The 15,857-nt window shown below is 38.8% G+C and overlaps 2 protein-coding genes across 2 annotated transcripts in view; one reads left to right on the top strand and one right to left on the bottom strand.

Annotated features, from left to right (window-relative positions):
- The window catches only part of LOC109044190 (43 kDa receptor-associated protein of the synapse homolog), a 56,358-nt gene extending 48,810 nt beyond the window's left edge, over positions 1-7,548 (top strand). Inside the window, exons 8-9 of the mRNA XM_019061764.2 lie at positions 233-432; positions 2,306-7,548. Coding sequence (XP_018917309.2) covers positions 233-432; positions 2,306-2,459 — 354 coding nt within the window. The 3' untranslated portion in view covers positions 2,460-7,548. The remainder of the gene's footprint in view (positions 1-232; positions 433-2,305) is intronic.
- Polr3H (RNA polymerase III subunit H) overlaps positions 6,012-15,857 on the bottom strand; it is a 30,562-nt gene continuing 20,716 nt past the window's right edge. Inside the window, exon 6 of the transcript XR_002010255.2 lies at positions 6,012-9,299. The gene's annotated coding sequence lies outside the window, so the exon portion shown is untranslated. The remainder of the gene's footprint in view (positions 9,300-15,857) is intronic.

The raw sequence follows: 15,857 nt of genomic DNA, 5'->3' as shown, positions 1-15,857 counted from the left end.
AGTGAAAATCTTTAAGATATAGAGAATAGACAGATAAATGGATAACATTTTACAAAAAGGAACCACTTTTTCTGGCTTATTTTAGAAACAACAAATGGATCATCGATTTTTCTATGTAGAAAAGTGCTTTTATGGAAGAGCCAGAGCTTGTGGTTCCTTATTGCAAAATGTAATCCAAATACGAATGAATAAACCTCATAGAATCTTTGAGATGAGGAATCTGATTTTGCAGCTGTTGGTTCATACGGTGCGTGTGAGGCTGTGTCAAATCTGCCAGAGCTTGGGCGACGAGGAGCAGCGGGCGGAGCACGAGAGAGTGGCCCAAATTTTGGAGGAGGAGCTGGAATTACAGTGCGGCGCCTGCAATTTACCCTTCGGTTACGACGAGGATAGTCTCGAGGCCTTGCCGTGCTCGCATATCCTTCACGCCAGGTGAGTGGTTTATACCACTATGCTGCCATGCTAAGGAAAAACGTCGTATGAACATCCGAGAGTTGCCAAATTTCCCCTCCGAAAATATTAATTTTTGAGAAAAGTAATGAATATTTCAACTTGAAATCTCCTGATACTTTAGATCACATTGCGAAGAAAATTCTCTGGAAAATTGGACGGAAAATTAACACAAGTTTTCCAGAACATTCGTATTTTACCGAAAGAAATTTGACAACGCAGGAAGGTTTACAAGGCGTTTTTACTAAGCACGGTATTATGGCTATAGCCATCAACCACTGCTACAATAAACCCATTTTCTTTGCTCCACATACTTGATACTACCGAGCTGAGGAGGAACGCCGTATGTGCATGCCTTCAGACTTAGCCAACTTTCCTTTCACATTCGGATTTTGTCGAGAATTTACAGGGTCGCCATAATTTCTTTATCATCAAATTCCCTGAATCCAAAAGTTTTGGATGTATTGACATTCTAATACATTTTTGGAGGACTAGGCGCTTAAGTGCAGTTTTCGCTATTTCAAGAAATAAGTGTTTTAAGTTTCAAAATTACATGGAGCCCTATGGTAGAAAGCAAGTTTGAAGTTACTTTATAATGCGTTAAAGTTGGATTTTGGTGGTGAATTTTTCACAGAATACGCATTCCAATGAGTTTTAGTAGAGTTCGTGAATATCTTAACTTTTTAAAAAGCTGCACTTATGCGCATTGACCTCCAAGCCCCTAGATGTACAAGGGGTATGAACACGCTGAGAGATATTTTTGGGGGAAAAATGGGAAGATTGATGTTTTGGGGAAGACGTGTAAAGTGAAATTTATGAAAAAAAGCGAGACGGGATGATTTCGTAATGATTAAATAAATATGACTTCCGTGTAACTGTGATGAGTTAGCTAGCTAAACGCCTGTTAACTGCACGTGCACGCACGAGAGGGGATTTTGGTTGCGCTGCAAGTAGCATACACGAATGTTTGAAGGCGTTTTCAAGTACAGGAGACATGCTGGAACGGTGGACACAAAGAAAATCGTACAAGATTCAGATATTGAGTGTAATATTGCAGCCTTATATTGAAAAAGTTTCATCTTCTCCAAATTCATACTTAAAAAAACGCATGTCTACTTGTTTTCCTTACTTCACGCTCTAATTTTAATTTTTTACAAACACTGATTTATTTTTTCATTGGTAGGATCCTGTCGGCTCATATTCTAAAATGTTTTAACCGGAGTATAAGGTGGACCACTAGACGAGGTACGAATTTAAGCATTCTGATACATGTTTCTCATTAGAATTTCGCGTAGAAAACGATTCTTGCATTGAAATTTACTCCTAACTCCAAGCTAAGTAGCTAAGATATTAACGTTTTAATTTTGCAATGGTTACGGGAAATTTGAATTGCCCGGTCACAAGAAACGCAATTCTCTCCGTGAGTCAAATCGCGCCTCGCAACAGTTTTGGCAGGCTTTTCAATTAAACATTGTTCGTTTCTTACCCTTGATTGCTCAAAATGTGAACAATTTGCTGTAGCTGAGCCAAAGCGTCAATATTGAGGTTGCCAGATTTTCATGGTAAAGTTTAGTGTGCGGTTTGACTCACCTAGACCATTGACTTTTCATGAGCGGGAGGTTTGAATTTACGCGTCAAGAAACATTAAATATCTTAGTAAGGAGTTAATGTCAGTAATTTTCGTTGCGCCAGTCGTGTTCTGCGAGGAATTTTGGTTAGGAAACACGTGTCAGAATGCTTAACTTTGTATCTCGTCTAGTGGTCCATTATTGAAAATGCTCCATTGGTACCAATTTATGGTCATCCTTAAACATGAAATTCAGCTTCTAACGAGAGTAATCAATAAATGTTACAGATGTGCATACGATTTAATCAGAGGCAGAGATTCAACCAAGAAAACCTGCCCCGACTGTGATAAGGCTGTGAGTAGTTCTAAACTCTATCTACATACTGAAACATCGCACCATAGTTTTGGAAATTTACTATTGCAAACTCAATCAACAGTTTAATGGTAAAGTTTTTGCTTTCTCCTCGGAGTCTACAATCAGCAGGATTGTCTCAGGTGATGGGAGGAGAAATATTTTGCAACGATGGTCATGTTAGTTAGTGAGACCTAATTCATGTTATACGCGATACAGTCGTTGAACATGAATATAGTTTTTCGCATGATAGTGTGTTTGTCTGTGTTCAAAACATTATCACCGAAATTTTTTTTTAAAAGGTATAGATCAATGAAATCTGCGTTACTAAACATCACATTTTTATAAATTAAAAGAAAAAGCTTGTTCTTACAGTCATGGAACATATAGAGGAGATGCGTACTTTCAATTTACCTAGGGACTAATCTGCTGTGTTAAGCTAAAACCGCTGAGCTCCACTCCAGATGTAGAGAGTATTTTTTAGGCGGAATTGTACTTCATGAATAGGAAAATCTGAGAATGTGCCGGCTTTTTTTCTTTCTTTTTTTTCCAGTATACCGACGTACTTTACAACCTACAGTCCAAGCAGCTACTCTTAACGAAAAAATCACGCTATACCGATACTAAGTTGCGATTTTTGCAAAATCTCTAGGATTATCAACATCTGAGCTATTGTCCTCGCTTTTAATGCAATTTTATCGCGCGGAAATTTATTACGATGTACGGCGATTTCATCTCGATTTGATAGATGTGAAAATCGCATTGTAAATAGCGATTTAATCGCTATACATATCGATTTTTGGTTCGATATCGCAATGAATTGCCATCGATAGAATCCCGAAGACCAACCGATTAAATCGCTATTCAACGCGATCGAGAATGTAGCGCAAAATCTGGAATGGAGAGCAGTCAGCCAATTTTTAATGGATTCTTAAAAAAGGTCTCTTTTTAATGTCTTTATTTTGCATCTGAGGAGCTATCCTTCGATATTTACTTGTAAGAGGAAGAAATGTCTTTCAACGCGAATCCAAACGTAGAGGAAAAGAAAGGAAAGGAAAAAAGAGACCAATACTTTGTAAATATGTTCAGAGAGAATTATTGTATTTTTTGTTTATTTATATATATATTTTACTTTCAACTATTGTTGCTTGAATTATGAAACACAGAGATGAGATCCATAGGAACTCTTTAAGAAATGACTTTATTTTTATTTGGTTGTTGATCAATATTGATCGGCTAATGATTAGTTTATTTATTTTTTTGCACTGAGCACTCTTTGATTACTGTACACCTTACACTACTATTACTGTGATATATAATTTGTAATAAAATAAAATGAAAACGGAATGAAACATGCTCCTGTTTGTGTATTGAGGTTTAAAAAAAATGTAAAAACAATACAAAATATTATTTTGTGACTTGCGACATTAAAAAGATACTGGCAGAAGTATTGTTAAACATAGATATTTAAAAATGTTCGTACTTAAGGTGAATCCAGGCTTGGAACTTCGCGATTTGGCCACCACGTCGCGCTGCTCTGAATAGCCGTATTTGCCAAAATAATGAAAGTTTATTCAACTTATTCAAGATTGGAGATCCAGGGGATGGAGCAACATACTTGAGGAACACTCAGTAAAAACATTTTCTTAAAATCCCCAAAAATAAAGTCTTAACTACGGCGGAAAGTAATTCCCATTGGGGCAATAGGAGAGAAAGAGAGACAGGAGGGATTCCGTTGCGCGCTCGGCCGCCGCCGCCGCCGAGCTGAAAGTTTCAGCCGTACTTTCTCTGCGCTTGTAATACTAATTGCCAATATTTTTGGCATAAAAAATCAAGCAAAAAATAATCTATATCTTTTGGATCTGCTTTTTGTAATTTGAGGAATATTATTTCAGTAAACGTCGAAGGAAAGTGAAATTTTCAGTGGTGACTGGTGGCGCTATCTCTAATCTTGAATTATCCCTAATCGAACCCTGGATTTATCTTAACAACGACATACTGGATCCGGAAATTATCTTCTGTCAAAATTTTTGTGGCTTTTTAGATAGAGTTCATAATGGCAGACCTACCAAGATTACATTTTAGACCTCCCACTGCTAGTCATAGATGACAATTAACAAGTGCCAAGTCATCTGAGAGCTTAAACTAACAGTCACATGATTGAATTGGTTCAACCGCCTTTGACACAGAAGAGGCTCGTTGATGATAAGAGTCTTCGTTTTGCCACCTGCGGGCCGATTATTGAAACTGATGGACAAAGCGATAGACAAAGAAGACATAGGGAGTATGGAGCGATCCTAATGGTTGACATGGTTGGTTCTTATAGACTAAGGAAGGAAATGATGGACTGACTGTCGGGTCTTTAGCGGGTTGACGTCATAGTCCATTACCTACCTCCTATGTCCATTTGCCACCACCTGCTTCCACCAATCGGCTCCCTCCAAATCTCTTTTGTCGTCTTTGTCTATAGCTTTGCCTATAAGTTTCAATAATTGGCCCGCTGCACTGCACCTTTGAAAAATAAAATGCCAAGGAAGTCCCGAAACAACCTAATTTTCTTAATGTCGTCTCAATAGAACCGTCTTATCAATTAGAATGCGGTTTGTGCCAAGTTTCAGACGAACTTATCAGTTCCTTATATTAAGTTCATTAAAGACGGAATGAATTAGATTCAAACAGGGTCCTGTTCTGCCGTGCTAAGGAAGAACGCCGTATGAACATTCGAGCGTTGCCAAATTTCCGTGGAAAAAAATGCTCATTTTTTGGGAAAATTATTAATATTTTTCCTTGAAATTTGCAGACACTTCAGATCAAATTACCAACTAAATTTTCTGACATATGGGTAGAAAAATACTCAGAAATTTTCCTGAAAATTAGTGATTTGCGAGAGGAAATTTGGCAACGCCTGAAAGCTTATACGGGGTTTTCCAAGTCCAAATTTGTCGTAACCAATGGGTCAGTTGCGCTGGTCACAGAATCGTGTTTTGGTGCTTAGTTCTTGTAGATTAGCCAAAAATATTAAGATCCGCCCGAACCGTAACTTTCCACGCTCAATGTTAACCGAAATATCGCTCTGTGGAAAGTTGGGTTTTTGACGTCATCCACCGCGGTAGTGACATTCTTAGTTTTTCCCACCTTGCTTTCATCCGTGTTTCACGTAGAGTAACCACTATGTATGTCTCCCTGACTGATAAAACAAAGGTGGAAGAAACCAAGGGTGTCACTACCGCGGGGGATGACGCCAACAAGGCTTTTGAAAGGGCAATATATCTCGGTTAATATTGAACGTAGAAAGTTGCTGTTAGGACGGGTCTTTTTATTTTTAGCTAATCTACAAGAATCTAGCATCAAAACACAGTTCTGTGACCAGCGCAACTGACCCATTATGCAATTTCAAACTTGTAGACTAAGGTAAGTGCTGATGAAAAGAACTCAATGTTCACATACTAGAAGAGGTATAAGTGAAGTGGATAATTTTTACTGCAGGGACCTAGAGCACAGAATCAGGTGCGCCAGCAGCAAAGCTTAGCTTGCAAGTCGGAAATCATCGGACCATCTAAGCTTGATCACTACCTTTATTTTTTCTTACTTATATGGATTAAAAAAATTTACAGAGGACATAAAGAACATAACCAGAGAGGCTTCAAGATTTTACAAACTTTTATTATATAATTGAGAGAACAAAAAATAACTAAAATAATGAAAGACAGAAGTATTGAGCACTGAGTCTATTGAAAGATTTACTATCTACTCTTGTCCGGTCTAAAGGGTCTACTTTCCTCGCCAATACCAATGAAAAAATTAAAATTTACACAGCTTTAAAGGATACAGTATGAGAGAATATCGATGGTGAAACTGCAGGAATGCGTACCTCCGCTTGCGGCGTTGCAAACTTCCTGTAATACTTTATTTTCTACATGAAATACTGCTGTTAAATTATAAGCAATGATGCTACTTTTGTCTCCTTTTAAAAATCAAAACAGGAAAGGAGTTTTCTGAAATTTCGCAACCGAGAACACGTTTTTTTTCAGTTTCACCAACCACCGAAAATGAGAAACACTTGAAAAGGAATCTATTTTCGATTATTTTTAGAGACTCCAATTTTAAAATTATTACGAGAAAATCGGGGCATATAAGCAAACATATAAGACAAATAAAAAAAAAGAGATTTGGGTGACAAGCTGAAGCTCAACTTTTTTTAAAAAAATAATCCTTTTTAGTATCTAGGACACAGTCCAAATTGCTCAATAATCATTATCTTAAAAGTCTAAAAAAAACGGTTGTGTGAGCTGACATAGTTTCTCAAATTCTGCTCCACTTTCAATCGCACAATATTTTTACAATGATATCAGACTGCCAAAATGTTAACTATTCAATTATCACCCTATTTGTATTGTCTACAATTATTACACGATTAGAAATCTAACCTTGCGAGTACACACTTTCAAAATCGAATTCTGAATTTCTGTCACAGAAGAAAAATGAAGATGTAATTTAAAGGATTACATAGAAATTGGACAAGACGGACGTTTTTTTGGATGTTCGTTCAAATTTTGTTTCGGAAGAGCCATATTTGACATCATGTTAAGATTCAGACTTTTGTAAAAGCACATATGATAACATTTAAGAGCTTCATAAAAGCGAACATTCGCATTTGTTGCAGAATTCTGGATAAACCAACCAGTGGCGTGGCGTGAATTGCGATATATCGATTGTTACGCCATTTAAACATATGAAAAAAGATCGATTATCAGGGTGTTCGCAGCGAACACCTTAGTAATCGATTCTTAACAATAGTTTCAAATGGCGAGATATCGATAATCGATTATTCACGCCACGCCACTGAAACCAACCACAACCGAAGCGGAGGGTGCAGGATGGGTATTTCTTGGTTGCAGTGTCTCAAAATCTCCGCTAACGTTCCATCAATTATAATGAAAAAGCAAATGTATGAAATTTGTTGCAACTTTTAAATCATACTCTTCATGATTTTACAGTGCTGAAACGGTATTTGAGAAAGTTCACCCAATAGTATCCTCTTTAAAATAAGGATAGCACCGGAGATTTTGAAAAACCGCAACCAAGAAATGCCCTTCCTGCACTTAACGCCTTATCAAGCATGTAAAACTTTTTTGTGTTGAGACTATTACTTCATGAATAAAGTTTATTGATTGTTCAATTCCTGTTCATTCCAACCCCATGATCCAATTTTGATGGGAGGTTTGTGACTACCCGCAAGTTGAGGCAAGAATGTTGACAGAGCAGGGTGTCTACTAAAACAGGCTGGTCAAGAATAAGTACTTTTTCAGTACATTCTCGAAAAATTCAGTACCTCCTCCGACAGAAAAATTCAGTACTTTTTCAGTACCTCCATTTGACGAAATTAGAAAAATTTCAAAAATTTGAATTTGCAACAAAAATGACGGAAAATTCCGGCTCTTTTTTCGGAATTTCCGCACTTTTTCAGCTAGCTTTTCCGGGCCGCCCTTAAAAAATCAGTACTATTTCCGGACTTTCCGGACTTGTAGACACCCTGCATAGCTATTAGACCGCTGCACAGTGGATCGAGTCAAGCAAAGAGGTCGAACGTGAATTCTTAACTACAACTACACATTTTGATGTTTAAGTCGTCACATTTAAAATTTTAAGAGGTGCTCCTAATAGAAAATTCCACGGGAAAACCAATGGAGACACTCTTAAACCCTCCAAGTTTCGTATGGACGCTTTTATTAGCGTTTGAAGTTTCCATATTTTGTCCGACCTCTCCTATTGATTCGGTCCACTGTGCGCTGCAGCGATTTTCAACTGTGTGCACCCTTCAGAAACTATGGATGGATCGAGCCTGTTGTAAAAAAAAAAAAAAAAAAAAAAAAAACCTCAACTTGCGTACAGCTTGGAATGATAGCAAATGGTATTCCCAACACACATACTATCGAAGTTAGAGGTTAGATTTCGCAACTTAGGGTTGGCCGCAGACAACAAAATTTGGGCCAGGGCTGGAACTAATTACTACTTATCTATTTTTTGGTGGAGAGGGGAGGGGAGAAGGTGCTCGTTTTTCAGGGTAAAACACAGAAACACAGTTCTGTGATTTTTTTTTATTTTTTGAAAAAGGAACCCTGTAACTGATTTTTCTTGGTGGGATCATAAAAAATGGCATTATTCCTGTGGCAGGTAGGCGTCGCAGCGCACCTTAGCACGCCTTCAAAGCGACTTATACCTACATACATCATCAAAAATTAAAAGATATACCATTTTATTGGAGCGCTTTAATGTTGTTTTTTTTAAATATATTTTCTCCCCAAGGAATCAACGGGAGATTCTAAAAAAACAGGAACTACATATAAATTATTGCCGAAAAAAAAACGTTTAAAGGAGACAACATTACTGATGATAGTCCGATTGACAGCTCGGTTTAATCTCAATTTTTCCGTCCCCTGTCTCTGCACTCGCTGGAGGAACCGCTTATTGGGAAAATGCCACTCATATTTATAGTTCATAGATTTCACAGGTGTAGTCCGCTGAACAAAGCATTTTAATGGTATCAAATATACATGGAGTTTGGCCTTATCGATTCTACTAGTAAAAAAGTCTTCTCAATGGCAGTTCTCAGAACCCCTCATGTGCTACCGCCTAGTGCCCTGATGAGATGAATTGTATACGGGGAAATGAATGGTCCGCTAAATGAGCGGACCTGCTCAGTGAAACTGAGGCACGGGCTTAAAGAAAGACTGTCCCTAAGCTGGGCCCATATCAAAAGCAAAGACAATGTTGCGTTGGATGTTTTGTCTAGGTATCCTCCAGACCTGCAGGAATTACCACCCCATCACCTAGAATTATTCGTATTTAAGCCCACTTAAAATAAATGTTTATGACAACGTTTTTTGGATAGCTGATGACTTTCCCGCCCAACAGTGTAATGGCTCCGAACTGAAAGATGACATTTCAAAAATCAAAGACGGTCTCCTATCAAAGAACTGTCACAAATACAACTCCACAATGATTTACTTTTTGTTAAGATTGATGAAAAAGATCTTTGGAGACTTTTTGTCCCAGAATCTTTAAAAAATGAGTTAATCAGAATCGCTCATCACAATATTGGCCATTTTGGTGCTAAGTTGAAAAGAGTAAAATGCAAACTTTAGAGTTATTGATTAGGTCTGGAAAGGTACTCCTCTGCGCCAAAAGGAGCTTACTTCATTTGGATATTATTATCCTGCGTATAGAGTCGATCAATAAAAGTAAATTAGTGAATAAATCAATGACATGAAACGAATCCACTTCTAAAAGTTCTTTTTTTGAGCCGTAATAAAATTGTTTTTTTCTCGTCAGCCAGCAAGACTGCATTTTGTATCCATCTCCATCCCTTAAAACTGGAAGTAAAAGACCCTGGCGACTCCTGATTGTCAAACCCATGCTCAGGTCGCCAGTCGAACCAGGCTGTTGAGGGCTAGATACACCTGCGTCCAGTCAGCGCTTGTAAAGTGCGTTTAGGCCACTTAACGGTAGCATCAGAGCTCATCGATGCTGTTTACACGCCTCTCTGATTACACCTGCGAGTCAAGACGCGCTGGAAGTCCTATTTGTTTTCAAAGCAGATGCGCTAACCCTAAAAATGTCATGTGGAATTTGGATGGAGGTACTAATTGGGTACTAAATTCAGGTACCAAAATGCAGGTACTAAAATGTTAAATGAAGAAAAAAACACTAAGAAGTGGCCCGAAACCTGAATGTAACAAGGTGGAGAAATGGTGCTGGGTCCACACCATTTCGTGGGGAAATCAAAGCCAAGAAGTTCCAAAAATAAAATTAGAGTTAAAAATAATTTTTTGAACTCTAATGCGCACCAGTACGAAACCGAGGAGGGAGAGTGTGCCACGAGTGCCGAGTCACTGCCGAGTGTGATCTGTGATCTACTGATGAGGTCTAAAAAGGCCCAAACCGGTATAGATCTCTCGACGTGACTCCAACTTAATATTCCATTGCAAACTGCCTGAGCTGAACACTCTCCTTCCTCAGTTTCGTACTGGTGCGCATTAGAGTTCAAAAAATTATTTTTAACTCTAATTTTAATTTTTGGAACTTCTTGGCTTTGATTTCCCCACGAAATGGTGTGGACCCAGCACCATTTCTCCACCTTGATAAAATGTTAAATAAAATTAACAATTTAGTGTAGCAACTTTCTTATTTAGTTAGAAAACAATTCATTTTTATTATTAACAATAATATACCTCTCTTTGGTTTTAACTAAATCTGTACGAAGGCCTTAATTATTAAGCCGAAATTAATTGTAAATTGTTTAGTTCTGTACAATTTTAAGATAAAAACTAACTAGTTTATTCAATGCCAGTCACCACTACTAGTTTATGCTATTACCGGCATAATGAAGGTATACCGGAAACCGAGCAGAGGGGAAAGGCGGACATCGGACAGATATACTACAATAACCGATCTCCACGAAGTCGACACTAATGAAATCGAGAAACGTCGATTAATTCAAAAATTAAAAAAAAATCAAGAACAGAGAGTAGTTTTGTAGTCGATATCTAATTTATGATTTTCGTTTGAGTTTTCTTAGATTTTTGTTTGATTTTCTCGCCTGTAATTCCTAAAGTATGGATTCATCAGACGAAGAGCTCCTGCAAGAGGGAGTCAAAGCATTAAGCCAAAATTTACTGTCAAATCTAAAGAAAGAGAAACGAAAACCCGAGTTAATGTTTATACCGTAACTGGCCGCAATGACGAGCGCCTGGCTGGCGCCAATGGACTTGGAAAGTCCACCCCGTGAATATCGGACGCATCGACGCCCGTCTGCCCAGAGGGATCAAGGTTCAACCCCACGTTGGTCCTCATTTCCCCACGTCTGTCCGGCCAACTAATTACTGTTGGCGTGGTCTTCGTACACTTACCACCTCGCGCCATACCGGTGTTTGACTTCCAACCGTTCTGACCGTTTTCACTGCTTTTCAAGTTCCAGTTTGAATATTAATATCGGTGTGAACACCGTGTTATTTTCTTGTTTGTTTTTGTGTACAATGTTGATGTATTTGAAGAAATCTGAGAAGATTCTACGGGAGCCGTAGGCAGTTAAGGATTAAGTGTATTTTCAAGGTGAGTGTATTTATTAGGCCATTTTAGGCCCTCGAATATTCTAGATTTTCAGAATTCGTTACTCGACATGCGTTTATTAATAAGTGAGAAAATTAGGGTATTTTCTGAAATAACTCATATAATTCCGCAACCTTGTACGTCTTTTTCTTAGTGTAGCTTCATTTTGACTTGAGAGGAACTCCAACCCAGTTTTCAGCCCATTTGATTATTAAGGACTATGAAAGGGGCCTAAATGATGAAATAACTATAAAAAGTACGAAAATTTTGACAATTTGAGTTATTTTTACTACATTTAATTTTGAAACAAGAAATCTTTCCCAAAAAGTTATGAACGCTTTCCCCTTTGTTATTTTTTTCGATACATCATATGACACTTTCCCATCCCCCTTTTAGCAATGAAGTAACATGACATCGCCGACGCAACACTTCCACCCGCACAGAGAACTTTCTGCTGACACCTCAAACTCTTGATGTCGCTGTTTCCGGTACAGGGTGTCTACCAATTATGAAAAAACGAAATCGGGGACTTTTTTAAATAAAATCGGGGACTTTTTTTTTCCGGAAATAGCAAGAGAAAGGGAGCTAGTTGGAGCGTTAAAAGGCGTATTTTGTAAGACTAATTTTACAGGTCACGTTGAACCGATGGAAACATACGAAAAACCGAGCAACCCTTTAGTTATTTTATTCCTGGTTATAGCGCTCCGCCGCGGCTGGCGGGCAAATTTGAAAATGCCGGTGAATCGGATGGTTTTCGTCATTTTTTGAAGGCCTGAACAAGAAAATTGAGGACTTTCGGGGATATCGGGGACACCCTTCCAAAATCGGGGACACTGGGGACTTTTGGGGACCGGTAGACACCCTGCGGTAGCTTTGAAATGTGCTGGCTTTTGACACTCCTTTCCTCCCCTTGAGACCAGATAGAAGCTTGATTTCAGTTCCGCCGTGCTAAGAAAGAACGCCGTATGAACATTCGAGAGTCGCCAAATTTCCGTAGATAAAATGTTTATTTTTGAAGGAAGTTATGAATATTTTTCCTTAAAATCCTCAGGGACTTCAGGGATTTTGTCGTAAGTACGTGAAACTTGGTGTACGGGAGTATTTTTTAGCCGACGGTTAATTGTTTGTGTTTTCAAGGAGATACGTCTTCAAGAAATGACATGAGGAGCATTCCCGATTTTCAAAATTGCGATAACTATTTTGGTACATGATACTTGGAAAAACGGATTACACGTCATGAAAGAGGGTGAAAAATCAGGGCCTGAAACTTTCCAGAGCCTAAACGAAATTTTCCAGAGACGCGTCATTTCGACGCACACAGCTTTGAAAAAGTATCAGATTTTCGAAGCTCCTTGCTGAATAGGCAATTTTTACTGCGCAGTGAGTTTTGAAGTAGAAAATAGAAATTTGATTAGGTTCAGAGTTGAACGAAACAAGTAGATTGCCGTCAATTTTTTTTAATAGGAACTTGAATCATGAAATTTGTTTTGTGAGTTTTGAAGTTGAAAATAAGGGAATTCGTGTTTTATGGAAGAAAATTTGGCAACGTCTGAGGGTTCATACGGCGTTTTTCCTTAGTACGGCAGAGTTAGTAGTGATACCGCTTATTTTCAAAATATGAATTAATCAAATCTAATCCATTTTCGTAAAAATATCGATTTTTGCCGATTTTATCACGACCAAAAAATCGATTCGCCGAATCGAATCGAAAAAATCGTTTTGTTTTTTTTTTTTAAAATCACCCATTTTGCTGTGGACTTGGACGCTGAAATTTTTATCATAGAATAGAGAGGCGTAACCTAACCTCTCTCTATTCTGTATTTTTATTGGTCTTCCTCGAGTGTTTTGCTGTTGATGAATTATTTTAGTCGATCAGTCGTAAAAGTGGCGTGTTTAGTTTCAGCTTTTACGTGAATCTAGTTTACGTCATGCGTGGAATCGGCCAGGGTAGCTCGCAAAGAGCAGCCAAAAAGAAACGGTCCCAAGTTAGGGTTAACTTAAAACCTCATTATTTTGACAGAATTCCCGCAGACCGATTTGCTATGCGATGCCGCAAATGCAGAAAGACTGTGAAAATTATATATGTATTTTCTATTCAGGGGCATGAGAAAATGCACTCGGTTCCCTTTCGTTAAACGCCGGCAATTCAGTAGTATTTCGTTGTGGGTAGCATACCCAGCCCAGAGAATTTTGTAATCGCGCTAAAGAAACACATGTGCGAGTGACCCCTCCGCGAAAACAGAGAGAAAAAAAAATCAAGCTAACCAAAACACAAGTTTTGGCGTTACAGAATTTACTTAGTTTCTTTATTTCAAAAAACAAAAATCGAAAATCGATTAATTGCGGCAGAAGAATCGATTCAGCCGAAGAATCGATAACGGAAAATCGATTCGATATTATCGATTTTTTCCGTGAAAATTCTATGATCTCGCTCTTAATCGTTTCTACCATGGCTCCACGTCGTCGTAAGCTACGGAAAGACACCCGGGTCCTTCTAATAGGTTACTATCAATGGCAGATCGTTGGTAGCAAGCTCCCATCAAACGGAGATGGGTTCCTTAAACTTGCGGGCGGTAGAGTTAAGTCTCCGCAAAAGTGCCGATCTTACAAAAGACGAGGCCGCACTTTTTTTCAGCAAAAAGCGCGGATTTCGTTACAGAAACGCGACCGTTGTGTTCTGAAAGTGGAAAAACTTGATTACAGGTGGCGAAATATTCAGGAAAGTTCCCACAAAAACTTGCCGGGCTGTAAAAAAGCAGCAGAAGATGTTGCAAGTGATTTGTATAACTTTTTTGATGTTGTTCATGTTGATGCTTTAGAACTAATTCAGATCGAAGACGATGGTGAAACTATCATTCTCATTGGCGCTGCCTTTTTCTATTGCTCCGTGGCGTGGCGTGTTTTGCGATATATCGATTATTATGCCATTTAAACCCATGGTAAAGAATCGATTATTAAGGTGTTCGCTGCGAACACCCTGTTTATCGATCCTTTTCCGTGGGCTTAAATGGCATAACAATCGATAAATCGCAAGGCACGCCACGCCACTGCTATTACTCCAGGCGTTTTGACTTTTTCCCCGGCTTGCGACTGTCCCCTTAATAGGACGAAGTCTCATACACTTGATGCAATCCTTAAAAATGCGTCAGCCAGCTCGTAGATCACCTAGCAAGCCGCAGCTTATGTACACTTTATGTACCAACTTTAATTGCAACTGCGAAAAAAAAAAACATTCAATTCCGCGTTCGGCGAGAAATTTCGATATGCGTGATCTTACAAAATGTCTTTCTCTACACCGATAAAGTCCGATGAAATACCTAACCCGCGAGAGTATGAATTCGGTTCCTCTCAAAGGAAAAAAAAGACGAGAGAAGGAGAGAGCCAAAATTGCTAGCAAGTTACCAAAGATGACACAGTTTTTTTTTCTAAAACAAGTGAAGTGATTAAAGCAGGTAAGTGCATCGCTTTTCGCTAGTTTCCTACGGAAAAGTCGAGGAAAGGAATCTCTAAAATTTAGGATACATAACACTCACCAGAATAAGATGTTCAAAAATTTTAGGTTTAAGATCGGTAGTTCTAGCATGTAGATCACACATGTGATTTTTAAATTGTCATTGATGCAAACTAGAGGGGAAGTAAAAAAAAAAAAAAAAAAAAAAAAACACACATGGAGGTAGCCTTGTGATGGGAGAAGGAGGGGAAGGGGGTTGCCCGAGCGACCTGGCTATAAGGGGTAGGTGGATTGCAAGGGGAAGCAACCCCTTAGGGCCATTCCTGTCAAACTGGCTGTTAGCTGCTTGTTGATCAACTATAGTCTGTTTCACGTAAGCTGAGACTTTTTATTCGGCATTAAAATCCGTAAATGGCAACGCATCAGTCCCGAACGCGGTGACCTGACCGCTCGCCGGCCGGGAGTTGCCCGATTCCTTCCCGGAGTTGGGGGTTCCGATTCCCTCCCAGGATCGGCATGGCCCGATTCCCTCCCGACGACATAAATGAAGTGAAAAAATCAAAATAGGGAAATGACAACGTTGCTTACCTCTATGAGTGTGTGTCCGAAAAGCGATGTACAAAAAAATCCTTGGAGTGTAAAGGGTTCCTCGTCAACGAATAAAAATTAGTGAAATTTCAGATGAATGTGTTCGGTGAGTTTTTATAAGAAACGCAAAATAGGAAATCACGCAGGGCTTTTTTGAATTTTTCCTTCGATGCGGGATTAACCGAATTTAATATGTCCTTTGCATATCTACTCCCTCTCCCCCCACCTAATTCTCTCCTCAACATTTTTAACCACTTACCTACCACAATGTGTCTATAGATGGCTGTGGGCTCCACACCGGAGCATGAAGCCAATAAAGCATCAAAGAAGAAGAAGAAGAA

The sequence above is a fragment of the Bemisia tabaci genome, chromosome 2, assembly GCF_918797505.1.
Source record: "Bemisia tabaci chromosome 2, PGI_BMITA_v3".
NCBI lineage: Eukaryota > Metazoa > Arthropoda > Insecta > Hemiptera > Aleyrodidae > Bemisia > Bemisia tabaci.
This window is presented reverse-complemented; position numbering and strand designations above follow the sequence as displayed.